At 45.1% G+C, this 27,447-nt stretch overlaps 2 protein-coding genes across 3 annotated transcripts in view; both read right to left on the reverse strand.

The window, feature by feature from the left end:
- The window catches only part of LOC116502592, a 48,972-nt gene that overhangs the window by 13,637 nt on the left and 7,888 nt on the right, over positions 1-27,447 (reverse strand). The window contains exons 6-17 of the mRNA XM_032208469.1: positions 21,954-23,671; positions 20,260-20,337; positions 19,752-19,878; positions 16,796-17,535; positions 15,341-15,556; positions 14,923-15,187; positions 14,558-14,773; positions 6,090-6,277; positions 5,257-5,371; positions 5,028-5,095; positions 3,576-3,702; positions 1,055-2,735 (exon numbers count right to left, since the gene is read on the reverse strand). Of these exons, the coding sequence (XP_032064360.1) occupies positions 1,055-2,735; positions 3,576-3,702; positions 5,028-5,095; positions 5,257-5,371; positions 6,090-6,277; positions 14,558-14,773; positions 14,923-15,187; positions 15,341-15,556; positions 16,796-17,535; positions 19,752-19,878; positions 20,260-20,337; positions 21,954-23,671 (5,539 nt within the window). The remainder of the gene's footprint in view (positions 1-1,054; positions 2,736-3,575; positions 3,703-5,027; positions 5,096-5,256; positions 5,372-6,089; positions 6,278-14,557; positions 14,774-14,922; positions 15,188-15,340; positions 15,557-16,795; positions 17,536-19,751; positions 19,879-20,259; positions 20,338-21,953; positions 23,672-27,447) is intronic.
- LOC116503335 (general transcription factor II-I repeat domain-containing protein 2A-like) lies at positions 12,487-26,457 on the reverse strand. Of its 2 annotated transcripts, XR_004254689.1 has the most exons (6): positions 25,966-26,457; positions 21,954-23,957; positions 20,260-20,337; positions 19,752-19,878; positions 14,195-17,535; positions 12,487-14,155 (listed from the first exon to the last, which is right to left on the reverse strand). XR_004254689.1 is itself a non-coding variant. In XM_032209689.1 (5 exons), the coding sequence occupies exons 2-5, from the start codon at positions 23,751-23,753 to the stop codon at positions 16,598-16,600; spliced, it is 2,943 nt and encodes a 980-aa protein (XP_032065580.1). In that variant the 5' UTR covers positions 23,754-23,957; positions 25,966-26,457; the 3' UTR covers positions 12,487-16,597. The 2 variants fall into 2 exon arrangements, 1 of the variants encoding a protein (XP_032065580.1); XM_032209689.1 differs by having other exon boundaries at positions 12,487-17,535.

Raw genomic sequence — 27,447 nt, forward strand, 5'->3', positions numbered from 1 at the left:
CCCCCGCCTTCATCTATTCTCTGCCTCCCAAGTCCCAGCTGATCGGAGGGAATGAGGATTTTGCAGTAACCTCCCCCTGCCATGCCCACCAAGCCACACCCACCATACCATGCCACGCCTCCAAGCCACACTCAGAGAACCGGTAGTAAAAAAATTTGAATCCCACCATTGCACTGTAGTAAACTTTTTGCAAAGTTGCATAATGCATGGATTCTTGGAGAGGAGAAGATGTAATCCTGGTTTTTTTTTTATTATGAGGTTGGTGTTAACAGAGGTAGCTATTGTGTGTTTAACAGTTTTACCACTATCATAGTAGTTTTTAACATTAAATCTGATTCTGCCATGTTTATTCTGCATTGCGGGATAAACCTTTCCTTTCTTCTATAGGGCACTACATTAAATGCTTCCACGGGGATATTATATTTCTCTTGGCTGTTGTTGTTTTACAAGGCTAAACATTCCCATCATCCTCAGTCTGTTTTCATGGGACTTAACCTGATCTAATATAATCCTTGTCAGCCTCTGATATAACAGTCCTTGATCATATCAGGAAAAATATTCAAAATTGATCTAACAATGTGGCTGATATGTTGGTGAAGACAAGCCAAAAAAACCACAAAAAACACCAACCCTATCCACATTCCACTCTTTTATAGTTTTTTTCCTGAGTGAAACTTTTATGGTATTTAAGAACACACGTTCTTTTAAAATAGTTGCTTTGTTCCATTTCTTGATGTACTATCACTCCTGTATGGATCAGCTCTTCCTACAGTCTGCAGGTTTCCCATCCATGAAGTTCATCCAAACTCACACATATATTTTCTTTTGGGGGGGGGAAATGATCAGTACTATCACCAAAAGTTTACCTATATTCATAGACTTTCCTATGGGAAATAAGGGCAGTGCCACATATGCACACCATTTTTACAGTTCTCCAATATGGATTCATTTTGATCTGATGAGACGTTTTGAACTGAATGTGACTGCAAAGTCAATTTATTTCTGGTGTGTTTCACACGTGGGCCTTCCCTTGTGATGGAAGCTCCCAAGCTACGGTTTCTCTCTTGTGTGGATTCCGTTATGTTGTAAAAGGTGATTTTTTTGACTGAAGCTCTTTCCGCACTCTGAGCACTTGAATGGTTTTTCCCCCGTGTGAACCCTTTTATGGGAAATAAAATGACCGCTGCATTTGAAACTCTTTCCACATGCCAAACACTTATATGGCCTCTCCCCTGTATGAATCCTCCTATGACAGTTCAGATCTGAGCGAACACTGAAGTTCTTTCCACACTCCAAACACTTATAGGGTTTCTCGCCGGTGTGCATCCGTTTATGTTTCGTAAGGTGACAGTTTCGCCTGAAGTTCTTCCCACACTCTAGGCATTTGTAGGGTTTTTCTCCCGTATGGATTCTTCGATGGTAAATGTAGGTAGTTCTCTGACGGAAACACCTTCCACATTCTGTACATTTATATGGTTTCTCCCCTGTGTGGATTCTTACATGTATCACAAGGCTGGACCGTCCACTGAAGTTTCTTCCACATTTCATGCACACGTATGGTTTCTCCCCAGTGTGGGTTCTTTTATGTCTTGTTAGGTGGCCACTCTGACTGAATCTCCTTCCGCACACCAGGCATATGTACGGTTTCTGCCCTGTGTGCTTTCTTTTGTGAGCTGTAAGGCGACTTCTCCTACTGAATCGCTTTCCGCACTCTGGGCATTTATACGGTGTCTCCCCTGTATGAATCCTCTTGTGGTACATGAGATCCGAGGATCCACTGAAACTCTTTCCACATACCAAGCATTGGTACGGTTTCTCCCCGGTGTGAGTCCTTTTATGTTGCATAAGGCTACTATTCCGTCCGAAGCTCTTCCCGCACTCCAGGCATGTGTACGGTTTTTCTCCTGTATGGATCCTTTTATGATAAATAAAGGTAGTTTTCCGACTGAAGCTCTTATCACAGTCTGTACATTTATACGGTCTCTCCCCTGTGTGGCCCCTTACATGTTTGATAAGGTTTGAACTTCCACTGAACTTTCTTCCACAGTGAAGACACGTATATGGTTTCTCCCCAGTGTGGGTTCGTTGATGTCTGGTAAGGTGACCAGTTTGACTGAATCTTTTCCCACAGACCTGGCATGTATATGGTTTCTCCCCTGTGTGGGTCCGTTCATGGACAGTAAGTTTACATCTGTGAGTGAAGGTCTTTCCGCACTCCAGACATTTGTATCGTTTTTCCATGGGGGGATTTTCTGGGGGTAAAATAAGCAACTGTTTCTGGCTGAAACCCTTTCCACACTCATATGGGTTATCCTCTCCATCGGACATAAGATGACTGTTTAAAGTGAATTTTTCTACACAATTTATAAGTGCATATGGTGTCTCTTGGATGTATGATGGGTGATGTAAAACAAGAGAAGAGCTGATACTTTGCACATATTCTGGATGTTCATATTGTTCCTCTTCAATCTGGTTTGTACAATATTTACTAAAAACAATTTTCCCTCTGTCTATCTTGTCACCGCCAAAATATTTTTCACTTGCTCGTTGATGAAGTTGCTGAGTGGGGAGGCCGAGGACTTCACTGTGACCAGAGGGAGAAGATTTCTTCCTTCCATTCTTTAGAAAACTTTTCACACTCCTTTGAAGTACTCCCTGAATTCCAAGCATCATTTCTTCTGACGGGAATAGCATTAAGCTGGGCTCCTGGTAGTTCTTATGCTCCTGCCCATAACCTGATTTGACAAAAAAAAAAAAAAGGAAAAATAATTAATCATTATGTTCATTACAGAAAAATTCCAGCAACTGTTATTTTTGCTTGTTCTGATCTCTACAGGGAACTTACACATCTTCAACTCAGAGATAAAGGGAGGACCCTTTTGTCCAAACAAATGGTATGAGAAACTGTTAGAATATTCATGACTGGGAGAGACGTGGTAACAAGGTCAGCCAATGAATAAGCATAGTAACTAAGTCAGCCAATGGGAGCTGAAACAGAACTGAGTCTGTGCTGAGAATTGAAACTGAAACAAAACCTAAGACTCTGTCTGCTCTGAACTCTGAAAAGAAACTGATCTCTCCTGCTTGTGTTCTGCTTGTAACTTCTACCACGTTGGAAGAATCTACTATTGGTATTGTACATTTATTCATCTGTTGTTATGTATATAAAGAAGTTAATGAATCCAGCTGAATCAGTTATCTGCGTGTGCTTTCCGGATTTGATTTTTCTGCAAGAAACTCTGACAGAAACTGCCACTGAGGCAACCTAAGAAACGGTACAGTTATAGGGAACAGATATTCAAGGCAGGGTCTTCCTCACCTAAAGCTGTTTTGGTTATCTGCTCTGGAATCAGACTAAAGAGAAACCGTCAACTTGGCTAAAGAACTTCCTCAAAAACCCAGATGGGAAAGGATCCTTATAAAGTGTCTACTATCTTCTCCACTTACTCTGGTCTTAGAAAAACAAAAAGGAATCCCAGAACATCCTTTTTCTAGGTAGAAGCTGCTTTCTGAGCACTTATGGCAACAAAAGACTTCCGCCAATGCCTGAATATCAGAGCAAAACGGGTCCTTACCCACAGCAGCCAGATTCCTGGAATTCTCCAGCATGACTTCTCTGTGTAAGGATCTTTGGCTAGAATCCAGCAGAGCCCACTCCTCCTCCGTGAAATACACAGCCACATCCTCAAAGGATACAGAGCCCTGAAAGTCAAAGGAAATCTTACTCACCCCAGACATCTAAGAATGTTCTCTTCTGCATTTCCAATTTCCTAAAAGTAAGTTTTCGTAAGACAGAAAATGCTCCTTTTCTGACACAATGTACGACTCGGTTTCATGGCTGCCTCTCCCAACAATTCACCTATTAGAATCAGTGAAAGACTTTGAAGAAGCACGCTATTTTGGCCCATCTCTTTCTGTGTGAATCTTTTTTTTGTGTGCAGAAGCTACCATTTTGATGTAATAACTCCATTCCTCACATATATCACTTTTCACTGAATTCACTTGAACAAATCAGACTAATGTTTTAGACTTTAAGAGAACTGACTTCAACAAGAATGTGTGTGTGTGTGTGTTTTCCCAAGCATCTTGAACTGTTTTTCCTTTTATGCTTTTCACTGGTTCTGCTTGGTTATCTTCCATAATTTAGCTGCTCTGATTTCTTTAACTAGTCCTGAATTGGCCTACTAATCTTTTAATGAAACTTAATGAATTAAAATTGACTCCCGCTTTTCATTTTCTGCTAGCCAATTCTTGGTTTTGCACACACTTCAGATAGCAAAGGAGGCATTTTAAATAAATTAATGTAACCCACTGAAAGGTACAAGAAACTTAAAACCCCAACTGATTCCATAAATGAATCCAGTATCTCAGTGTGGCTATAATGGGGCAAACCAATAAGGAAGATAGGAAAAGCACCTAGCAAGGCAATGGGTCATACAAAAGTAATCTGAATCTGGGACAGAAATTTAATTTGAGAAAATGTCTCAGGGGTGACTGTCCCTAGTTCTCATCAAGACAAACAAGGGGGGGGGGGGGCAGATGCACTCAGATTTGCAAAACTCTGTTACCATAATCCTACAAAGAACCTCCCATGTTGTTGGATTCAATTTTGGCCTCCCTTGGAGAGCTTCTGTAGCTTGTGCTTAAACAACCATCTTGAAAGCGGAACCAGCTAAATTTCGATCTTGACACTTGATCTCCTCAATAAGCTTTGTGTAGACTCTCTTACTTGTCCCAGCTTCTGCCAACCTAGCAGTTCGAAAGCATATAAAAATGCAAGTAGAAAAATGGGGACCACCTTTGGTGGGAAGGTAACAGCGTTTCGTGCACCTTCGGCATTTAGTCATGCCAGCCACATGACCACGGAGACGTTTTTGGTCAACACTGGCTTTTGAAACAGAGATGAGCACTGCCCCCTAGAGTCGGGAACGACTAGCACCTATGTGCGAGGGGAACCTTTACCTTTTAGACTCTCATGACACAAACTAATCATCTATAGGACTTTCTGCTCTGATAAAGCTCTTTACCTGAGCTGTTGCAGCTCCACCAGACAGAGGAGAAGTTTCAGCGGTTTCCAATGACAACCTTGGGTTCCCTATGATCAAGATAAAAGGAGATGGAGCAAAAATATTTGGAAGCTGGGGGAGTCAGCTATCGGGAAGTGCTATGAATTAAAGGCAGAAGTATTTGTAGGAGAAGCACAAGAATGAAACGACTCCAGGTTTCAGGGGCCTGCAGAAGTAACCTTTCACTTACATGGCAACAAGTCCTGAGCTGGATCCTCCTCTGAAAAGCCCAGTCGCTCCACAGAGCGGCCAGACAGAGCTTCTCCACCATCAGGGTGTCCCGTCGCCATCTTCATCGGCTGGCTCTGCCATTTAAAATATAGCCAGGATGAAAAAAAGAAGAAATCTTAAAACAATTAAGGATGGTGTCTCCAAAGCTGGACCATGTTAGATCCATAGTTGGAGATGCACATTCCCTTGGGATTACTTTTCCCCCCTGAATACTCCAACACTGGAAGTTTTTAACAAGATGTTGCATAACCACTTGTCTGTAGTGGTGTAGTAGGGATTCCTGCCTGAGCAGGGGGTTGGACTAGAAGACCTCCAAGGTCCCTTCCAACTCTTGTGATTCTATTCCATTCTATCCTGGGTGGGGAACCAGAATTCTGGGGCTGGAAGTGGAGGGAAAAATAAAGTCTCTTCCAGGGCAACAACCCGCATCTGAGCCGGGCAAGGGAACTGGATCTTCCTCCCGGGAGGGGATCCCCTTCACCTGCCGCCGCCTCCGCTCCTCGGCCTGGCTGAGCAGGGAGCCTTCGGCTAGGACCGCCAGCTCTCCGCCCGCACCTCCCGCAGCAGCCAGCCCTCTATTTGCGGGGGCAGCCCGGCCAGGAGCCGCTTCGGGATCTCCCGCTCCTCCTCGGGGCTACAGACCGCCCGGGGCCCCGCCAACGCCCGGCAGCCCAAGCGGCGGAAGCGCTCGGCCGCTGAATCCGCGGGAGACTCTCCGCTACGCCTGGCTCCGGCCCGGGCCTTCCCCTCCTCCCCGCCCTCCTCCTCGGGCTCAGCGGCGCTGCTCCCGACCTCCTTCTCCTCCGCCAGGCCATCGGGCTGCCCAGCTGCGCCTCTAGCCCGCTCTTCTCCTCTCTTGCCCGGCCGCTCAGCTGCTCCGTTGCGCTCAGCCCTCCGCGATCCTCCGGATGCACTTGTCCGCCTCCTTCCCGCGTAAGCGAGATCGCGCTTCCTCGGAGTCTGGATAAGGGGAAGCCTAGCTGCAATTCACCTCCGCCCTCCGCTCCGACTTCAGCGCAACGCCTCCTCGGCCTCTGGGAAGAGGAGGCGAGAGCTCCTTTGCGTCTCCCTTTGGAAGTGGAGCGAGGCTCCTTTGCAACCTCCCCGGCGGCCAACCACTCCGTCTTTTTCCTCCGGGACGGCACTGGCTAGCGAAGAGTCCCGCCTCGTACTTCAGCCCAAACGTCTGAAGTTGTCAGCCCCCGGTTGGCTTTGGCTTTGAATAGAATAGAATAACTTTATTGTCACTTTGAATGCACGTTAATCGGCACACATTGAAAAAAAAATTCGTTACATTTCAGCTCTCCAAGGGTCACCACCTCCAAGATAAGCCATATGAACATGACAATTAATCATCAATCTATTTTATTGATTTAATGTACAAAATTATGTACATTAATCGGCGTACATTGCAATGAAATTTCCTTGCATACAGCTCTCAAAGGGTCACCACCTCCAATGTACCCTAAGTGGCAATAAATAAATAAATAAATTAAAAAAAACATATGTACACTCATTGGCATACATTACAATGAAATTTCATTGCATACAGCTCTCAAAGGGTCACCACTTCAAAGATGCACTATAATAGAAACATGACAAGAAATGAATGAATGAGTATATACACCCACTTATGTTATGTGACACAGAGAAACAAAACAATCTAGTTCGGATATATACATATACAAGTTTACGGATGGCCTAGGCCCCAGGGGACAAAGCAGTAACAGACTCTGTTAAACCTGCTAGAATCTGGTATTCCTGCCTTTGTTAGGTCTCTCCAAGGATTCTCCTGCTTGAGCAACAGGGCTGGACTAGAAGACCTCAAAGGTCCCTTCCAGCTCTATTCTATTCTGAAATGCATTCTGATTGAGGAAAGATCCCAAGCAGCCTAGGAGAGCAATTGTAGATCTTAAATGATTCGGAGAGAATTTCAATCAGGGCAGGGAGCAACTCTCTCCACAACCCACCACCACTGCTTGGTATATATAGGTAGTTCTCAATTTACAACAGTTTATTTCGTGACCATTAAAGTTACAACGGCATGGGGAAAAAGTGACTTATGCCACTTATGTTTTTCACAGTTACAACGGTTGCAGCATCCCCATGGTAACATAATTAAAATTCAGATGCTTGGTACGTAACAGGTTCATATTTATGATGGCTGCGGTATCCCAAGATCATGTGATTGCCTTTTGCGACCTTCTGACAAGCAAAGTCACTGGGGAAGCCAGATTTACGTAACATCCATCTTAAGAACAAATGCAGTGATTTGCTTGACAACTATTGCAAAAAGGTAGTAGAATAGGGCAAAATTCACTTTACAAATGTTTCACCTAGCAACATAATTTTTTAGCTCAATTGTGGTTGTAACTTAAGGACTACCAGCATTCTTAAGCCATGGAAAGGATCCCTTCCTGGAGGGTCTGAATCGAAAGTTGGTCGGGAATTTACTTGGGCTGAGAATCAGAGGGATTGGACTAGAAGATCTCCACATCCATGATGGACATGGGCTACTTCTTTTTTTTTAAATAATTTTTTTTATTTTTTATTTTCAAAACAAACACAACACATCCTTCTTTACATACTGTAGAAAGTGTATCAGTTGGTTACAAAAGACTTTCGTGCATCTCTTCCACAGTCCTCAAACATAATTCATATTAACTCAAGTATTTTAACTCAGATATATTTATACATGTTACCATCATCATATCTCCATTTTCATTTGACTATAATTGTTTAAATGTCCTTCATCATAAAATATACCAAGATTTAATACATAACCACAAACTGGCATTTCATTTAATATTTCTAAAATCCTCCAATAACACTAAATCCTTATGTCCTGCTCTAGCTAAACATCCATAATATTTAATAACAAACTTTTTCTAATACTCCTTTTCAAATCACTGTTTACAATTTACATCCAGTTTCCTTATGTTGTACCCATATCTATATATACGTTGTTATCCTTATCCCTCCTTTATTTAACTATATCCTGTATCATAACATTTTCCCCCTGATAATCAAGACTTTACCGCTGGTTATGCCATTCTATGTTCACATGATATAATTTATGGCTTTTTTTTTGCTGGAAATCAGATTTTTAAAAGTTTGTAAATACTTCTTTGATGCAGAGAGTTCCCTGCCCCACGTGCTGAATACAGATAGTCCTCGGCTTACAACAGTTCATTTAGTGACCGTTCGAAGTTACAACAGCACTGAAAATAGTGACATGTCTTTTACTCCTACGACCATTGCAGCATTCCAATGGTCGCGTGATTTATCTTCAGATGCTTGTCAATGGACTCACATTTGTGATGGTTGCAGGGTTCAGGAGTTGTTTTGCAACCTTTTGACGCTGGATTCATTTAACAACTGTTTTACTGGTTGAACAGCTGCAGTGACCCACGTAACAAATGTGGCAAGGAAAGTCATAAAATGGGACAAGTTCACTTAGGAAAGTTTTTCACTTCACAACATCAATGTTGGGCTCCATTGTGGCCGTATGTTAAGGACTGCCTGTATCTTGCTCTGCGCCCCTTCAAGGGCACGTTCCAAATTGAGTAGCATCCAGTAAGAAACGGAGTTAGCTGCACATGAAAAGGTTTTTCTCTTGCACTCAGCTCCAAAGCGTTCCCATAAACAACCAATTATATATGCGCTGATATCGACAATAGTGGGAAGGCCTTGAAAGCAACCGTGAAATCAAAATTTGGTTCGAATATGCTGGAGAAAGGGGACCAGCAGAAGCCACAGAATGTGCCTTTCGGCAGCCATGGGATCGAAGGCCAGCGTAAAAACCACCCTCCAATGTGGAACTCCAGAAAGCCTCACCCTCTTCTGCCTCTCCCACCGTATCGCATTGCAGCCCACTTTCCCTTAAATGCCGAGACAAAGGTTGTGTGATGTCATTGGCCCACATGGAAGCTTTTTCCTGGTCTTCCAGTGACCTAATCCAATATATTTTCACCTGTCTAATCTAGAAATTGGATGTGACATCTGTATAATATTGCTACAAATGCTACATATCTGTATTCAGGGATGTGCAGTCAGGGGAGACAGAGCCTCACCATTGTCATCAGGAAAAGAAAAAAAATGTAAAAGGAAAAAGGCAAGAGCTGCTGAGGTCAGGCTGAGCTAGTTGCTGCCAGAGTCACAGTGGATGACTCTGCTTAACTGTTTAAAAAAGCCTCTAAAAAAGTGCCCTCTAGGAGGCAGGAGAATGACGTCCCTCATCTAGTCTGACTTTAGGTGTTTTATGATCACTTGAGCAGAGTTAAGCAAGGGTTAAAAGCCTACAAATTCCTGTCGTAGGTGTTCTTGCTGTTCCGGCAGGCCCGGGGCTGTTGAACAATGTCCAGCCCCATCTAGACAGAATGGATGGTGTGTTATTTTTAAAAACTGTATCTTTTTATTTCTAATTTTTAACTTTTTATCTTGTCTCTGTAAGCCACTCAGAGTCCTACGGGATTGGACGGCATACAAATTTATTAAATTTCAATTTCAATTTGTCTGTTTTTCACTCTCCGGAGCCTTCAGGGAAGCTCCTGAGGCCCCCAGAAAGTGTACGGGTGGGTGGTGAGTGAGGCTGTTTTGGCCCTACCCAGCCTCCTAGAAATCTCTGGAGTCTGGGGAGGGCGAAAAAACTGTGCCAAAAGCAGGGGGGGGGGGGTTGTTTGCACCAGGGTGTTTTTTTGCGCGCGTAGCACGGGTGTGGCATGCTCACGCATGACCCCCCCCCTGTGCTCACCCCGCTTTTGGCATGGGAGCCCAAAAAGGTTTGCCATCACTAGTGTAGAGCCTCCTGTTTGAGGAACGGATTGGACTAGGCCTCAAAGGTCACTTCAAGCTCTATTCTGAACTGAAAAATTGAATTGCTATAAAAGTGCATAGAATTTATTTAGTTATTTAGCGTATGGCAAATACATGGACTTCTAGTAGTTCAAATGTGAAGGCCCAGTCCACCCAGCCGTTCAAGGAAAGGGTGGTCTATGTTGAAAAAAAATCAGACATTGGGCCGGTGTAAGCTCTTGATGGACATTCGGACACAATGTAGTGGATATTTTGTCGAGGAGCACCACAGTCACACTGAGGGGTGGAGACAAGACCCCACTTCACGGTATTGTAAGTTGCAGTAAGGTCAATGAATACAGCTGTGGTTTTTAGGCCTCGCTGGAAACCAGTCTCAATATGTCCTGTTAGGCCTCTCTTGTTTATCCGTTGCCCTGTATTTAGAGAGCCGTGTGATACTTGGTCGGCTGGTTATTCAAGACCTCGTAGACAGCCATCTCTACTTTATCACTGCTTAATGTAGTTATAGACAAAAAAGCATCTTTAACGGGGAAATCTACACAATCAGACACAGGGATTTCAAATCCTGCCCCGCACCCCAGTAGCTTCTACTCCCACAGAACTAAAGCTTTTCCTCCAAATTAGGGAACCTTTGCTCCCTCAGTCAGGAAGATCCTGCTTGCATCAAGAAATGTTGCTGTCTTGACAGCAAAACTGTTGGTGGCGCAGTACTGGAAGAAGGAAGAATTGCCTACTATTCAAGAATGGACGTTAAAAGTAACAAATTTAGCAGAGATGGCTAAAATATCAGCATATCTCAAGGATCATTCAGATGAGAAATACAAGCTGGAATGGAGAAGATGGATTGATTATATTCAGAATAAATATGGGACTAAGAAACTCCAGATAGTTTATGAGTGAGTGAGTAAGGAATGATACAACTTGTTTAAAGCTAGGTTTACAAAAGGGGAGGTACAAGCGAGGGATGACGCTAAAGTTAGTTTATTTTAGTATATGGTTGCTAAATGTTTATACCCTGTATTTGCTCTGGGAGGTTGGGGGGGAAGGGATGTGGGGAGGGAGGGAAGGGGAAAGGTATATAATTGTAAAACTCATTAAAACTTTTAATAATAATAATAAAAAAGAAATGCTGCTGCCTTGTCCTGGGAAGCAGCCTCCATCTAGTAAGTGCCAACGGCATCCCAGTTCCCAACATTTCAAGATCATATACAGTTGAACATATAGCAATAGCAGTAGACTTATATACTGCTTCATAGGCCTTTCAGGCCTCTCTAAGCGGTTTACAGAGAGTCAGCATATTGCCCCCAACAATCTGGGTCCTCATTTTACCCACCTCGGAAGGATGGAAGGCTGAGTCAACCCTGAGCCGGTGAGATTTGAACCGCTGACCTGCTGATCTAGCAGTAGCCTGCAGTGCTGCATTTAACCACTGCGCCACCTTGGCTCATAGGAAACCCCCAAACCAGACCAAGGAATGTCCAACTTCAGCTGGGCAGCAGCCAGCAATCTAAGCCTGTGACGGCATGGCTTTGACTGGGTGGGAAATTATGGCCAACAAACCCATCATTTGATGAGTAACAGACAACAGGATCCTTTCTGATTAACAGTCATGGCATTATTTTGGATGATGTCATTCTATGAATGGCGCTTCACGTAATCCAGAATTTGAATTTGCCTTTCCCGATTCAATTCAGTTTCTCAACTTCAGCGTTTTCCCTTGTCACTTTGTGTGTGGGCAAGTTCCTAAGGTGCTAGTTGTCACCTATAAAGCCCTCCATGGTATTGGATCTGGGTACTTGAGAGACCGCCTACTGCCAATTACCTCCACTAGGCCAATAAGATCCCATAGATTAGGCCTCCTCCAAATTCCATCAGCCGGTCAATGCCGACTGGCAACTATCCGGAGGAGAGCCTTCTCGGTGGTTGCTCCGACCCTATGGAACAAACTCCCCGTGGAGATTCGTACCCTCACCACGCTCCGGACCTTCCGCATAGCCCTTAAAACCTGGCTGTCCTGACAGGCCTGGGGCTAAAGACTTCAAGCCCACCCGAATAGTATGATTGTTGCGCTTTTAACGATGTATTGTCTTCATGTGTGTAACTTGTTTTGTCCTTCCCTCCCCCTGAATTGTGAGCCGCCCTGAGTCCCCTCAGGGAAAAGGGCGGCATACAAATAAAGTATATTCTATTCTATTCTAAGATTCATTTTCTCCCCATATTCCACGCTCTACCTTTAAATATCCTGAGAAGTAAACACCACCAATTTGAAGCAATCGACCTCTAATGAGAAATGTGAAATAAAAAGGGGGGGGGGAGAATTTATTTACAAACTTTAAAAGTCTGATTTCCAGCAAAAAAAAAGCCATAAATTATATCATGTGAACATAGAATGACATAACCAGCTGTAAAGGTGAGGCAGTTACCCAGGGCCTGAAATGCAGTCATGTCTTATTTTCCAACGTACCAAAAGACAAGAAACAACGGATGTATTGAATTCTGGACGGAGAAAGAGGCGTCGGACTCGTTGAGGTACTGACAACCACTTTATTTGAACAGATCAACTAGAAAACAGCAAGGTAACTGTTGGGAGTATACTCCTAGTGTTGGGTAGGCAATATATATCTTTATACAACAACAAATGGTTGTTGCTTTAAAGGAGTGGATGTACTTATCAGGTGTAATTAACTTTACTATAAGAAGGAGTCAAAAGAGCTCACTCTCTCTGCTTGTGCTATGCTAGATGACTTGATAACTGGAATGAGAACTGCGACTGTCAGCTATTGTTTGTTCTTTGAATTGTGTTTGGACTAATATCTACTATCACTGCTTGTGAAGCAATTATCAGTACTAAAGCTATTAGCAGTATCTGAAACTCTATTCATGTTTCTACTAGCAATATTCTTTTTCTCTAGCTGTACATTCCGCTGCACTACTTTCTATCTCCCAACGGAGATACCCCTAACAGTAACAACTTCAGCACCTTGCTCTGCTTGACTCCTATTTATATTGGAGCGGTCAAGCAGAGCAACGAATAGGAACATTGTAAAAAGCTCGCTTCCAGACAGGCACATCTTAACCAATAGGCACGAGCCTTTGGTTGCCGGGCTGTCAGTTGTAAGTCGAGGAATTGCAGCCGGTCGCAAGTCAAGGACTTTACACTTCTCCCCCCCCCCCGCCAAGTGGGTGCATGCACAGTAGCTGCGCATGCATAATCTGCGGGGAGGAGCTCCGGGTGAAGTCACGCTGTTCCAACCACGGAGGCAGGCCCGGCTCCTCAGGTAAGTCCTGCAGCGGTAGCGAGGCGGATTGAGGCGGAGTCCCAGTGAGCTGCTAGAAGGCGGTGGCTGGCTGCAGGTCTTTATAGGAGAGGCCTGACTGGGGGAAGGCCTCAGTTGGAAGACGGCGCCTCAATTGGACGATGTGGCGCCACCATTCTCGCCCGTCTTGCAAGACAACCCTATAGGGACAGGGCCCCATTAAGTGTGTGACAATGGCTGGCACCTGCCTAGGTTCCCCTGCAAAGTTCTTGGCAAAGATAGGGTCATCCTCCAGGAACTGGCGTGTGGGAGTCCCTAGGCTTTTGGGCCATACGTCACTGTATTGGGGGTACAGCTTGTCCAGGATTGTTTGCAGGCGCTGGCCCATCAGCAGCTCCGCGGGGCTTTTATTAGTGGTGGGGCACGGAATGGAATGTTGCCCAAAGAGGTAGGCTGCCACCTTGTCAGGCCACCCTCCCTGGCCCATACGCCTCAGTGCTTCCTTGGCCGAGCGGATGGCCCGGAGGGGTGGTACGGAGCCACGAGGGCATGGTGAATCCCCAGGCCAGCTAGGAACCCCTGGAACCCTGCAGCTGTAAATTGGGGCCCATTGTCAGATACCAAGGTATCTGGCAAACCGTAGGTGGTGAAAATGCGCCACGACCCTCTTATAGTGGCCTCGGTGCTGGTGGATGGCATAAGTAGTAGTTCTACCCATTTAGAGTAAGCATCCACTACCACCAGGAAGTTCTAGCCATGGAATGGATCTGTGTAAGCCAAGTGGACCTTGGACCAAGGTCCTCTGGGCAGTTCCCATTCGTGGACTGGTGTGGCAGGAGGCACTGGCCAGGACTCCTGGCAGGGGTGGCAATTAGCCACCCATGACGTGACGACATCATCCATCTTGGGCCACCAGACATAGCTGCAGGCGAGGGCCTTCATGCGATCTATGCTGGGATGGCCCAAGTGAACGCGGTCTAGCACCTGGGTTCTCAAAGTGTGGGGAACCACCACCCTGTCTCCCCAGAGTAGGCACCCGACCTGGGTTGAGAGCTCTAGCTGGCGGGTCCTGGAGACCTTTATTGATGGTTGACTTATAGTCAGTGCAAATCCTGATGGACCCGTCAGCCTTAATGGGAATGGCTATAGGAGTCTCCCATTTAGAATGGTTGACAGGCTCCAGGATACCTTGCGCCAGGAGCTTATCCAGCTCCGCATCAACTTTCGGTCTCAAGGCAAACGGCACCCTGTGAGCCTTCAGGCAAATGGGGTCTATTTGTGGGTCTATATTTAAACTAATAGGGGATCCCCTGTATTTACCCAAAGAGCCATCAAAGACATCTGCAAACTCCTGAATGACATCTTCGATGGAGGCAGCGGCAGGGTAGTTGGCACGGATGCCCACTAGGGAGAGACCGAGAAGGGGAACCAATCCAGCCCAAGGAGAGCAGGCAGGGGTTTGGTTACCACGATCACCGGTAGGTGACTATGGAAATTGGCGTAGTCCACCAATACAGAGAGGCAGCCTAAGGTAGGGATTGAGCGTCCCTGACAGTCACGCAAGACTGTGGTTGGTTCTTTCAGGTGGGCTCTGGTGATGGTCAGAATCAGGTGAGTGAGAGTGTCCCATGAAAGAATGAACTTTGAAGAACCAGAGTCCACCTCTGTGGTGCACAGGGCCCCTTTGATGTGTAGGGAGATATGTATCTTCCGGCCATCCTCCACGTGGGACAAGTTGCTGCTCACGGAAACAGCTGGGCAGTCGATGTTGAAGCAGTCCTCTCGGAGCGTGAAGGCCAGTCGGAGGGCAGATTGGCCCTGCAGACATGGGCCAAGGGTCCTTTTTTGTTGCAGCGGTGGCAGGCTGCAGACATGAATGGGCAAGCCGTGCGGGGGGTGGGCTCCGCCACAGCCCAGGCAGTTGCCGGGAGAGGCTTTGGCCAGAGCAGTTGGCCGCTTAGATGGTTATGCCTTCAGGCGGTCCACTTGGTCGTCATCTGCGAAGGTTTTGTCAAGTGGAATGAGGTCATCAATTAGAAAGGTTTTGGGGGTTGGAGAGGAGAACTGCTGGCTCTGCTGGATCTCAGCAGTGGATCTATCAGACATCTCTGCTGCTCTGGCTTCGTCCATGGCTGCTTGCAAGGTCACCTCAGAGCGAACCAGCAGTCTTTGTTTTAGGCGAATGTCCTGCACCCACAGACAAATTGCTCAGTTTGCCTTTAGAAGTTGTGGGTGCTCCATCACTGGAATTTTTCAAGATGGGACTGGACAGTCACTTGTCTGAAATTGTATAGGATCTCCTGCTTGAGACTGGACTGACCTCCAAGCTCTCTCCCAGTTTCATTCTGATTGGTGTGTGCCGCCATTCCAAGTCCAGAACTGGTTAATAATTATATTTGGGGGGAAGAGTCCATTGGAAATTCAAAGGGTTGCTAAGCAAATACTACCCACAACACTTAGTTTCATCACTATCATAATTTGTGTAACATTAAACCTAATTCTGCTGTGTTTATTCTGCATGGTAGGACAAACCTTTCCTTTCTCCTCTGGGACACCGCGTCAAATGCTTCTACGGGGATGTTATAAACTTCTTGGTTACTTTCTTTGCAAGATTAAACATACCAATCAGCCTCAGTCTGTTTTCATGGAACTTGAAACCTCAGCAACCATATAAATCCTTGTCAGCCTCCAATACAAGTCCTTGATTAGATTAAAAAAAAATAATTCAAGACTGGCTAAAAATGTGGAAAGGGACTCATAATTTGTTGGCGAAGACATTAAGCAAAAAAGCCACCAATCCTCTTCATGTTCCACTCTTTTATACAGTCCCTGAATGGAACTTTTATGTTATTTAAGAAGACATGTCCTCTTAAAATAGTTGCTTTGTTCTATTTCTTGATGTACTACCATTCCTGCATGGATCAGCTTTTTCAGTCCGCATCCATGAAGTTCATCCAAACTCATATATGCATTTTCTTGGGGGTGGGTGGGTGGGTGGGAGGGAATGACCAATATTGGCACCAAAGGTTTGTTCATGGTCATAGGCTTTCCTATGGGAAATAAGGACAGTGACACATTTTAAACAATTTCCACACTTCAGGCATTTTGATGGTTCTCTAATGTGGATTCATTTTGATCTGATGAAACACCCTTTGGAACTGAATGTTACTGGAAAGTCAACGCATTTCTGGTGTGTTTAGAAAGCACTTGTGGATGAAAGCTCCCAAGCTATGATTGTTCTCCCCTGTGGATTGTCTTATGTAGTGAAAGGTGATTGTGTCGACTAAAGCTCTTTCCACACTCTGAGCATTCAAATGGTTTCTCCCCTGTGTGGCTCCTTTTATGGCAAATAAAATGACTGCTGCATTTGAAACTCTTTCCACACTCCAAACATTTATACGGTCTCTCCCCTGTGTGGCTCCTTACATGTTTGGTAAGGTCTGAACTTTCACTGAACTTCCTTCCGCAGTGAAGGCACGTATATGGTTTCTCCCCAGTGTGGGTCCGTCGATGTCTCGAAAGGTGACCAGTCTGCCTGAATCTTTTCCCACAGACCTGGCACATATATGGCTTCTCCCCCGAGTGAATCCATTCATGGACAGTAAGCCTACATCTGTGAGGAAAGGTCTTTCCGCACTCCGGACATTTGTATGGTTTTTCCATGGGGGGATTTTCTGGGGGTAAAATAAGCAACTGTTTCTGGCTGAAACCCTTTCCACACTCATATGGGTTATTCTCTCCATCGGACATAAGATGACTGTTTAAAGTGAATTTTTCTACACAATTTATAAGTGCATATGGTGTCTCTTGGATATATGACGGGTGATGTAACACAAGAGAGGAGCTAAGATTGATATTTTGCCCATACTCTTGACGTTCATATTGTTCCTCTTCAGTCTGGTTTGTACAATATTGAATGAAAACAATTTTAGCGCTCTCTGTCTTGTCACCACCAAAATATTTTTCACTTCCTACTGGTTGCTGAAGTTGCGGAGTTGGGAGGCCAACGACTTCATTGCGATCAGAGGGAGAAGATTTCTTCCTTCGATTCTTTAGGAAACTTTTCGCTCTCTTTTGAAGTATCCCCTGAATTCCAAACATCTTTTCTACAGACTCGAATAGCGCTAAGCTGGGCCCCTGGTAGTCTTTATGCTCCTGCCCGTAACCTGGTTCGACGAAAAACAAAGAGAAAAAAAATCATTACATTCGTCATGTAAAAATGCCACATTTTTGCATTTATAAGATTGTCTGAGTTCCTCTTTAAATGCCTGAGACTTTCATATCATTTTTAGTTCTGCCTCAAACATTATGTTTTGAATAGTTCCCCACTTATTTTTATGAGGTATGTCTAGTTCCCCACCTCCTGGGAATCTCTCTTCCTCCTGTGAAAGACCTCTGGGGGGGGGGGCACACCTTGTTTTGTCATTTGAAGTGTGAATAATCAAGTACAAGAGATATCAAGAACAAAATGTATGAAGCAATTGTGATGTTTATCACTGCAAATGTAGTTTCAAGAGGGCCCTACAATATATTCTGACACACCTAGCCTCAATTCCTGAAGGCATTTGAAATGACATCTTATAATCATGAATCTATCTTTGCTAAGGTGAACATCATCCTCAAACATAACGGAATCTCCTGGTTGAAAGTAAAAACTAAAATAAAGAGTTTCCCTGGTAAGGCTAAGCTTCCCTCTGCCCCTCTCTCTGCGGCCTAGGTGATCAGACAGGGGAGGCAGCTGTTCCTTGTCAGAGGGGACATGTTGTCTCTTATCAACGCTGCACTCGGCAGCCGATCCTTCCCTGCCTTTATTTCCTGAGGAGGAAATAAACGTAACAAACAAAATGGAGGCTGTACCTGTTTGTATCCCCGTCTTTTAGACATGAGCAGGGTTAAACCCTGTCATCTCTTTGCCTAGCCCTATGAGACCTGAATTGGCCTCCCTGCTCCAGACAGCCATCCCCACTCCCATCAAACCAAATAAAAGTCTCATCCATTCCCAGTACAGCCCTTAAGCCCCAACCTTCCATCCTCCATCAGCTGATGGCCTCGACCTTCCACCTCCTGAACCTCTTTGGTTATGCTGCCCATCTTGCCTAACAGCAGAACTACAGGCATTCCTTGTTTAGTAATAACTGCCCCAGACAGTGACCGTTTAGATATGATGAAAAAGTTGACTAATCCCCACATTCATGACAGTCACAGCATTTCGCTCTGTCGTGTGTCCCCCAATGAAATCAGTCAGTACATGTTTGTTTCTCTCCCCTTCCTCACAGGGTGGAGAGATTGCCTAAACAAGCTATTTCTTCCTTAGCTGCTTTTCCGCACAGAGCAGGGCATCGCTACCAATGTCAAGTTAACAAAATAGGCCGGAATTGTTGCCAATAAACCAGGAAGCTGGTTGGCATGTAGCCTAAGAAAGGAAAGGGAAGAGAGAACGATTTGAAAAAAATTCATGAAGGCAATATTGTAATAACTGAAAATGAGAAAATTAAAGAAAACGTTTCATAACTTTAACTCAGGGGTGTCAAACTGGCGGCCTGTGTGGCCCAGGCCACACCCACCCCAGCTCTATAAAAAAACACCATGAAATGTCACGTGACAGGCAAGATGAGAAAATAAGATATAAATATTAAGAAGGAAGCTTATAAGCTGCGGGATTTGGTGGTATTTCTGCAAGACCAAAAAAATAATATAGAATATTAGATGATGAAATTAAATGAGTTTGGGTCTTTAGCAGAAAACAAAATAGACCAGAATTGTTGATTAGAGGCTGGATTGCAGCTGCTGCCTAACATAAGACTCTAATGTCACCGTCAAGGCATTTTTTGCCTCCTCTAGGTGAACAGCCTGCATTCTTCCAGTGTATATTCCCCTTTGTGTCTCAGCTTGTAATTCCTGTCTCCAATGAATATGGAAACAAACAATTCTCTTGCAAATTATCAAAGCATTAGGGCGAGCGTTCCGAAGCACGAATGGTGAGATTTACTCTGTTACTCAACTTCCTCACGTCACACTTCCACAAAGCTTTCCCCTTTGGGTTTACCCAGCTGTAAAGCAAAGGAAAGCTGAAGTAAACTCCTAACTGAAGTCATGGTCACGTAATTTATTACTTACTGATTGCTTTGATTAACAGAATAGTAACCCCAGGTTACAATCAGACTAAAGAGAAACTGTTGTTTTGGCTAAAGAACATCCTGAAAAGCTCAGATGAGAAAAGCTCTTGTAAATATCTGCCATCTTCTCCACTTACTCTGGTCTTAAGAAAAACAGAAAGAAATCCCAGAACGTCTTTCTCGGTAGAAGCTGCTTTATGAGCAACTTATGGCAACAAAAGACAACAGATCTTTCTGTAGAATGGTGACACAAAACCGGTCCTTACCCACAGCAGCCAGATTCCTGGAGTTCTCCAGCATGACTTCTCTGTGTAAGGCTCTTTGGCTGGAATCCAGCAGAGCCCACTCTTCCTCCGAGAAATACACAACCACGTCCTCAAAGGATACAGAGCCCTGAAAGTCAAAGGAAATGTTACTCAGCCAAGATACCCCAGAATGTTCTCTTCTGCATTTCCAATTTCCTAAGAGTAAGTTTTTGTAAGACAGAAAATGCTCCTTTTCTGACACAATGTACGACTCGGCTTCATGGCTGCCTCACTGACAAACTACCTGCTTGGTTAAAAAAAAATTCATTTCGGTGAAAGACTTTGAAGAGGGACGCCATTTTGGCCCATCTCTTTCTGTGTGAAGTTGTTTATTTTTTTTGTGCAGAAGCTACCATTTTGATGTAATAAGTCCATTCCTCACATATATCACTTTTCACTGAATCCACTTGAACAAGTCAGACTAATGTTTTAGACTTTAAGGATTTTCTGCTCTGATAAGGCTCCTTACCTGAGATGTTGTGGCAGAGAGATCAGATAGAGCTTCTCCACGGTCAGGGGGTACCCTGGCCATCTTCATCGGCTGGCCCTGCCATTCAAAATATATCCAGGATGAAAGACATGTCAAAGGAATTAAACAAAAGAATGATGGTGTCTGTAAAGCTGGACTATGTTACAGCTTAGTTCAGGAATGTCAAACTCAATTTAATTGAGGGCCACATTATAATTGCCCTCAAAGGACCAGTTGTATGTAAGACTATGATGACTCACCCCTCACTGGGCGCGGCTGACTCAAGACGGTTTGGGTTGGGATGGAGCAAGTGGCACTGGTTAATTCAATGTGGGGACAACTTGGTGCCCAACAATCCCCCTTCCTCAAACTGCTGGCAGCTAATTGCATTGTCCTGCCCTTGTCAGAGTCTGAATCTGCGTGTGTGTGTGTGGGGGGGGGGAGATGAGCTGGAATAAGAGCTGACAAATATGGAGAGGGCGGCTCTGTTGGCCTTGGAGGAAACTGTGGAGGAGCAGAGTCGGTCCATGCCTAGCTTTTCTGAATTGGAAAGGCTTGCAGACGGGGAGGAGCAGGAGAGGCAGAGCTCAGGCAAAGAGCAAGGACCACCCCCTCCTGATCCTAGAGCACGAAGAGAAAAGAGAAGGCGAGAACAACGCAGACTGAGACAGCTATGAGGGAGGGGAGTGCCCTGCCCCCCCTTCACAAGGCACACCTGGGGACTGAGATGTAAGGCGGTGCCGGTGGGAGGGGCATTTGTTGGGAACAAGCGTTGAATCTGTGGAGCCTCGTGTGCACTTGCCAAGATTACTGTGCTGTGCCTTGTGGGACTTGCCAGGTTTATCTGCTTTGCTGAACGTCTTGCTCTGGTTACTGCTTGGCTAACTTGGCTTACTGGACTACTCACAGCCAGAGGCTGAAGGTGTTTGTGAGAGCTTTGCTGCAGGACTTGTAGTAAACATGGGGACATTTGGGGGAAAGTTGGAGCAATCAAGGGGAGTTAGTCCTGTTCTCTGGCTGTGTTGCTTTCATGTCGTGCCCCGGGTCATCACATGCGCACAGGCACACACTGTATTCCACGTTTTGAGACTTTTATCTACAGAGGAAGGAGAGGGCCTTCTCCCCAAAACCCTAGCAGTTTGCTAGCTCAGATGTGGACAAGTCTCCAAACTTGGAATTGTGTGTGTGTGTTTCCTCCGAATCCAACTTCTGCCTTGACAGCTCTCTGGAGAGCAAGAGGAGGAGGCAGGGGAACAACTCGCCCCAGTTCTGCACAAGCAAGGCTGGCCCTTATCGAAAGGGAATCCCTGTTTCCAATTGTGTGTGGTAAGGATGCTGGCTTGTTGGAGCAGCCTTCCCTTAACCTGCCACCCCCTCCTCCTATCCAGAGATCTTTCAAGGCAGAAATTGGACTTGGAGGAAACTACTTCCTGCAAACCTTTGCCACATTAGCATTATGGTTGCCCTCAAAATTTATTGGTCTTGTATGCCGCCCACGCCCGAAGGACTCCGGGGCCAATGGCATGCAAGACTATTGCATCACGTTAGTTCAGGAGTGCATTATGTCTAAGACCTGGGCCAAACAATATTAACATTTCAAATATGAACAAATAATTAGTTCAAACAAATCTGCAAAAACAAATTTAAAACAAAGGAAAAAAAAAACCCAAACTTTGTTGTTCTCCCTCTCTCACCTTTTTTTCTGACCTGGATGTTTGGCACCTTTTCCTGGCTACAAGTTCATCCATGTTCAGCGTTAGGTTTTGAGCTGTGGAAACTCTCAGGATAGAGCGGAGGTGTGCATCAGTGAGAAGACTCCTGTGGGCTCTTTTGTTCGCCCTGATCACAGAGAAAACTTTCTCACACAGGTGTGTGTTACCAAACATGCAGAGCATTCGAGCAGCTCGCAGGCGGAGTTGGGGCATCGTTTCAGGGATGAACCTGGCGAATTGCGCGGACCCTACAGAATCATACTTTGCCTTAAGTGTGTCGCTACACTGGAGTTCCATCAGCTCCATCTGGATGTCTGCGGGTGCCTCCTTCACGTCGACTGAAAATGGATTACTGAGCAGTCCGAAATCGAATGTCTGCGCTTCAAACTCAACAAAGCGGCGCGCAAACTCCATGTGAAGCGTGCTCAGTTGATCCGCAAACTGAGCATGTGAGAACACAGCGGTGGAGACTTGGCTGATGATTGTTTGGCAACAGGGAAAGTCACTCAAGTTTCCGTGCTGCATCTGAGCTTCCCAGAGTTGCAGCTTTACCTGAAAGCTTTTCACTGCATCATACATGTCCGTGATCGCAAAGTCCCGTCCCTGAAGCTGAAGCTTTAGTGCCGCGAGATGTTTCGTAACATCGCACAGGAAGGCTAATTCGCACAGCCACTTTTCATCCCGCAGTACCGTGGAGTCTTTTCCTTTACTTTCAACAAACTGACAAATGTCCAGGCGCAACTCAAAAAACCTACTGAGCACTTTTTCTTGACTTATCCCCCGCGCCGCTGCGTGATAGGGCAGATCACCAAGTTCAGAATGCATTTCCTCAAGGAAAGACTTAAATTGATGATGATTTAAACCATTGGCTCTTATAAAGTTAATTGTCTGTGTTACAGTGCCCATTATATGTTCCATCTTCAGAATGTTGCCGCACAGTGTTTCCTGGTGTATGATGCAGTGATATGCCGTCAGCTCACCTGTGCAATTCTCGCTCTTCATCTTCTCTCGCACCCTTCCCACTAATCCACTCTCTTCCCCGCGCATCGAAGGTGTCCCATTTGTTGTCAGTCCCGTAAGTTTGTCCCAGGGCAGCTTCATGTCGTTTACACATTTAGACACTGCTTCAAATATGTCTTTTCCTGTGGTAGTGCCATGCATTGATTTCATATCCAAAAATTCCTCTGTAACGCATAAACTTGGGTCCACTCCACGGATGAAGATTGTCAGCTGTGCCACGTCAGAGATGTCACTGCTCTCATCCACAGCAAGGGAATACGCAATGAAATCTTTTCCCTTTTCAACCAATTGTCCTTGTAAAACTGTAGCAAGCTCACCTATCCGACCAGCAATAGTATTTCTGCTCAGGCTTAAGTTCAAAAATGCTCCCTTTTGGTCGGGACACAAGACTTCGCACACTTTAACCATGCAGCGCTTCAAAAACTCGCCTTCTGTAAATGGCCAGGCCGCTTTAGCGATCTCTTCTGCCACTATAAAAGTAGCTTTCACAGCAGCTTCACGCTGTGTCTTTGCTTTTATGAACGACATCAGGTTCTTTCTCAACTCTTCCACCGTCTTTATCTTTTGCTGTATGCTCATGTTTTTGTACCTGTCATGATGTTTGGTCTCATAGTGCCATCTCATATTATATTCTTCAAATACAGCCATAATATCTCTGCAAACAAGGCACACGGCCGTACCTTCAATATCAACAAACAGATACTCTGCCTCCCATCTCTTTTGAAAGCAGCTGTTTTCAATGTCCACTCTGAGTTCGGCCATTTTTGTGTGTGTGTGGGGGGGGGTTAGTTATCGTCTTCTTCACACAGATGTTGTATATGTGGAGTATGAGACTGTACAGGAAGCTCAAAGCCCCAGGTGCTGCGTGAAGCGAGCAGTTGTGAGCGCTCTAGGTGTCCATTCTGGAGGATCAGTAGGATGCTGAGAGTCCAGATGTTTTGAGCAGGGTTAACAACGTCGCAGCATCTATGGAGAGAAAGCAAGTGACTACAGCTCTCTTTGATACAATTGAAATTATATGTTTTATACAGGAGAGATCATGGATGGATGGAGAGGGGAGAATCACCAATCTACCATCACTCTTGTGGGAAGCCCCCTCCCTTAGAAAAATTTAATATTTTGGGAAATATTAAAAAGGTAGGATAGAATATTTCTCTTGAATGAGAAATAGGAAAAATCTTAAGGGATTTTTAAGCCTCCGTTTCCCTGCCCAAGGCAGGAAGTGAGGAGGCCAGCTTTTAGAAAGGCAGATTTGGTAATCCATTCAGAAAGACTGGGTCAAGACACAAACTCAGTGAGGCAACAAACCAAAGGTTGACAAAATTAGCTCAGACAGACACCTAGGATTTGCCTTTCCCCTTTTGCCTAGAGCACCAGCCATAAGACCCCTTAGGAATCCAGAAGGTATAAAGCCCACCCACTCTCAATTCCATTTTGTAAGCCATACGAGAATCACGTGTGGTTGGCGGTTGTGCTTTATCAATAAATGGATTCCAATAAATGGATTTCCAATCAGCTATTTTATTTCCAGTGCCTTTCTCCCAGCTTGCAACTGAACCAGATGGATTTTTCTTCCAAGCTGGTCTAGCAGCCACAAGGGCTACTCAACCTCTCTAGTTAAGCTACCCCCATTTCTGATCAGATTCTGATATTTTCAGGGCTGTCTTATGGCCTCTGATTGTAAAAAAAGGGGGGGGGAATCAAGACCCACCCATCTTTCCCAAATAGGAAATCAGGAAGCCATTTTTCCCCAACAATTCTCCTGCCTCCAAGAAGCCCAGAAATATAGCTCAAAATCCCTGAAATATCCACCCAAAATTTAGCTTTGCAGGCAATGCAAAGACTTCCATGTGGAATAATCTGGGCAAGGAAAGAGAACTATATGACTGAAAGGGGAGGGAAACTAAAATATCTTCTATTGTTACAATTTGAATGCCTGTCTCCAAAGGTGGACCATGTTATATCCATAGTTGGGGATGCAAAATTCCCTAAGGATTCCCTCTTCCTCCTGTGGAATCATCTGGGTGGGGAAAGAGAATTCTAGGACTGAAAATGGAGGGAAACCTTTTCTTTTTAAAAAAATAAATAGTTTTTATTAAACATTTTTACCTTTAAAAACAGAAAAACACAACAAAAAGGTAAAGAAAAACAAGACAACAATATAAAGTAATTATAAAGCCTTCTGTATCGACATTCATGTTTAGCCTTTGTACTTCTCCATTCTCCATTGCCTTCCTATCAGTTTTAATAATGTAAGAACAGCCGTACTAACACTTGTAATATTAATTGTTCATATCACCATTATATTTACATTGTAGTGAATACTTTAAGTTTGATAGTAATTAGTAACTTTGGTTAACCAAAGTAACCAAGGGAAATCATTTCTTAACAGCCCACAACAGATATTTTGCACCCATTAAGAAAGATGCAGAAACAAAAGACCTTTCACCTCCAGTGATGGGATCAAACGTTTACATTCTCCTCCACCCAAATTCTCAAAATAGGATATGACCGTGTAGGATTAACCCACTACTATTTAGCAGAAGACACAGAATTCACTACATTGCACAATTTCTTAAGGGCATTTCACACAGTGCACAACCTCCCCCCGCACCCCACAGCCTTTGAGGATCTCTATAAAAATCCTGGCACTCCTCTAGCTAATGGTTCAGCTGACCCACAACTGCAGTTGTTTCTGTTCATCATTAACATTTTCCTTCCCATCAGCCTCTCACCACTTGCATTTGCGTCTCCAAAGATGGGCTGTGTTGCAGTCACAGTTGGAGATGCAAATTCCCTTGGGATTCTCTCTTCCTCCCGTGGAGTAATCGGGGCGGGGAAAGAGGAGCCTGGGACTGAGCTGGAAGCCTCCGCCGCCCGAGGGCAGCCCTCCTCTCCGCCCTCCTCCTCGGGCTCAGCGGCAGGAGGGCCCGGCGCTGCTCCCGATCTCTTCCGCAAGGCCCATTGTGCTTACCCCGTGGCTGCTCTCCTGCCCGACCGCCTCCGGACGCTTCGCTTCCCGGGTAAGCGAGATCGTGCTTCCTCGTGGTCTGGATCGGCGGGGGGGGCGGGGGGGAGCTCAGCTGCAATCCGTTCCCTGCTCTCCGCTCCGACTTCAGCGCCACTCCAGCCTCTGGGAAGGCGAGAGCGGCTTCTTGCTTCAAAAGGGAGCGAGTCCCCTTCGCGACCTCCCCGGGCTGCCAGCCACCCCGTGTCTTTCCTGCGGGACGGAACGGCTAGCGAAGACTCCCGCCACGTGCCTCCGCCCGGGTCCCCAGTTTTGCAAAGCCCGCCGGTGGATTTGGCTCCGCGGATTGGAGAAGATCCCGAGCAGCCTTAAGGTGGGAGGAGCCTCAGCTGATTGGGTGAGAATTCCAAATCCGCCTAGGGAGCAACTCCCCCCCACTTGGTATTCTTAGTAGAGTGGAGTGGAGTAGGGTGGAATGGAACGGAACAGAATAGAAAATATGGAATGAAATAAGAAACAGGAACAGGAGGAAGAACAAGAACAGAACAGGAATATTCCAAAGCACCCGAAGGGCAGACAGGGAACAATGGATGGAAACTGAACAAGGAGATTCAACCTGGAAATAAGGAGGAATTTTCTGACAGTGAGAGCAATCAACAAGTTGCCTTCGGACATTGTGGGAGCTTCATCACTGGAAGCTTTCGAGACTGGACTGCCATCTGTCAGAAATGTGTAGGTAGGGTCTCCTCTCTGGGGAGGGGGTTGGACTAGATGACCTACAAGGTCCCTTCCAACTCAGTTAATCTGTTGGCCAAGTGTGATTGGACAGACAAGGAATTCATTTCTGGTGCATAAGCCTGTGACAGCATGGCTTTGACCAGATGGGAAACGATGGCAAACAAACACTATTTGATGAGTTAGGAAGAACAGTCAGCAGGATCCTTTCTGAATAACACGGCCAGGGTATTGTTTTTGGATGGTGCTCATTCTACGAATGGCACTTCAACTAATCCAGGATTTGAATTTCCCTTTCCTGATCCAATTCAGTTTCCTAAATTCTGTGTGTTCCCTTTTCACTCTGTGTGTGCAAGTTCCTAAGGGACATTTTTTTCAAATTTCATGTCCCACCTTTGTATCTTGAGGAGTAAACAATATTAATTTGAAGCAACTGGCCTCTTATCTGAAAATGTGAAATAAAAAGAGAGGAAAGTTTCTTTACAATTTCAGCAGCACAAGAAAGTAGAGATAGTCCTCAATTTATAACTATAATGGAGGCTGGAATTGTATGTCGTAACAGTCACAAATTGAGGTACCCACCTGAGCGACCTGATTTTATCACCTTTTTTGCAGCAGTTGTGAAGCATATGCCGCAGTCGTTTAAAAACGTCTATGGGTTCTATGGGTGTTTTTTTTGCCAGAAACTTTGAAAAGTTCTGTTCCAAGAAATAACAGATAGCAACTAATCAAGAACATAAGCAGTCTGGAATT

Source organism: Thamnophis elegans, chromosome 2, assembly GCF_009769535.1.
Source record: "Thamnophis elegans isolate rThaEle1 chromosome 2, rThaEle1.pri, whole genome shotgun sequence".
Classification (NCBI taxonomy): Eukaryota; Metazoa; Chordata; class Lepidosauria; order Squamata; family Colubridae; genus Thamnophis; species Thamnophis elegans.

Excerpts from the sequence above, each read along its gene's own strand:
- LOC116503335 (XM_032209689.1), bottom strand. The coding sequence starts at position 23,753 with ATGGCCGAACTCAGAGTGGACATTGAAAACAGCTGCTTTCAAAAGAGA. Across the intron at positions 20,338-21,953 it reads CATCCAGGTCAGAAAAAAAG|GGCCAGCCGATGAAGATGGC; the intron begins GTGAGAGAGGGA and ends TTTGAATGGCAG. Across the intron at positions 17,536-19,751 it reads CAGGAATCTGGCTGCTGTGG|GTTACGGGCAGGAGCATAAA; the intron begins GTAAGGACCGGT and ends TCGTCGAACCAG.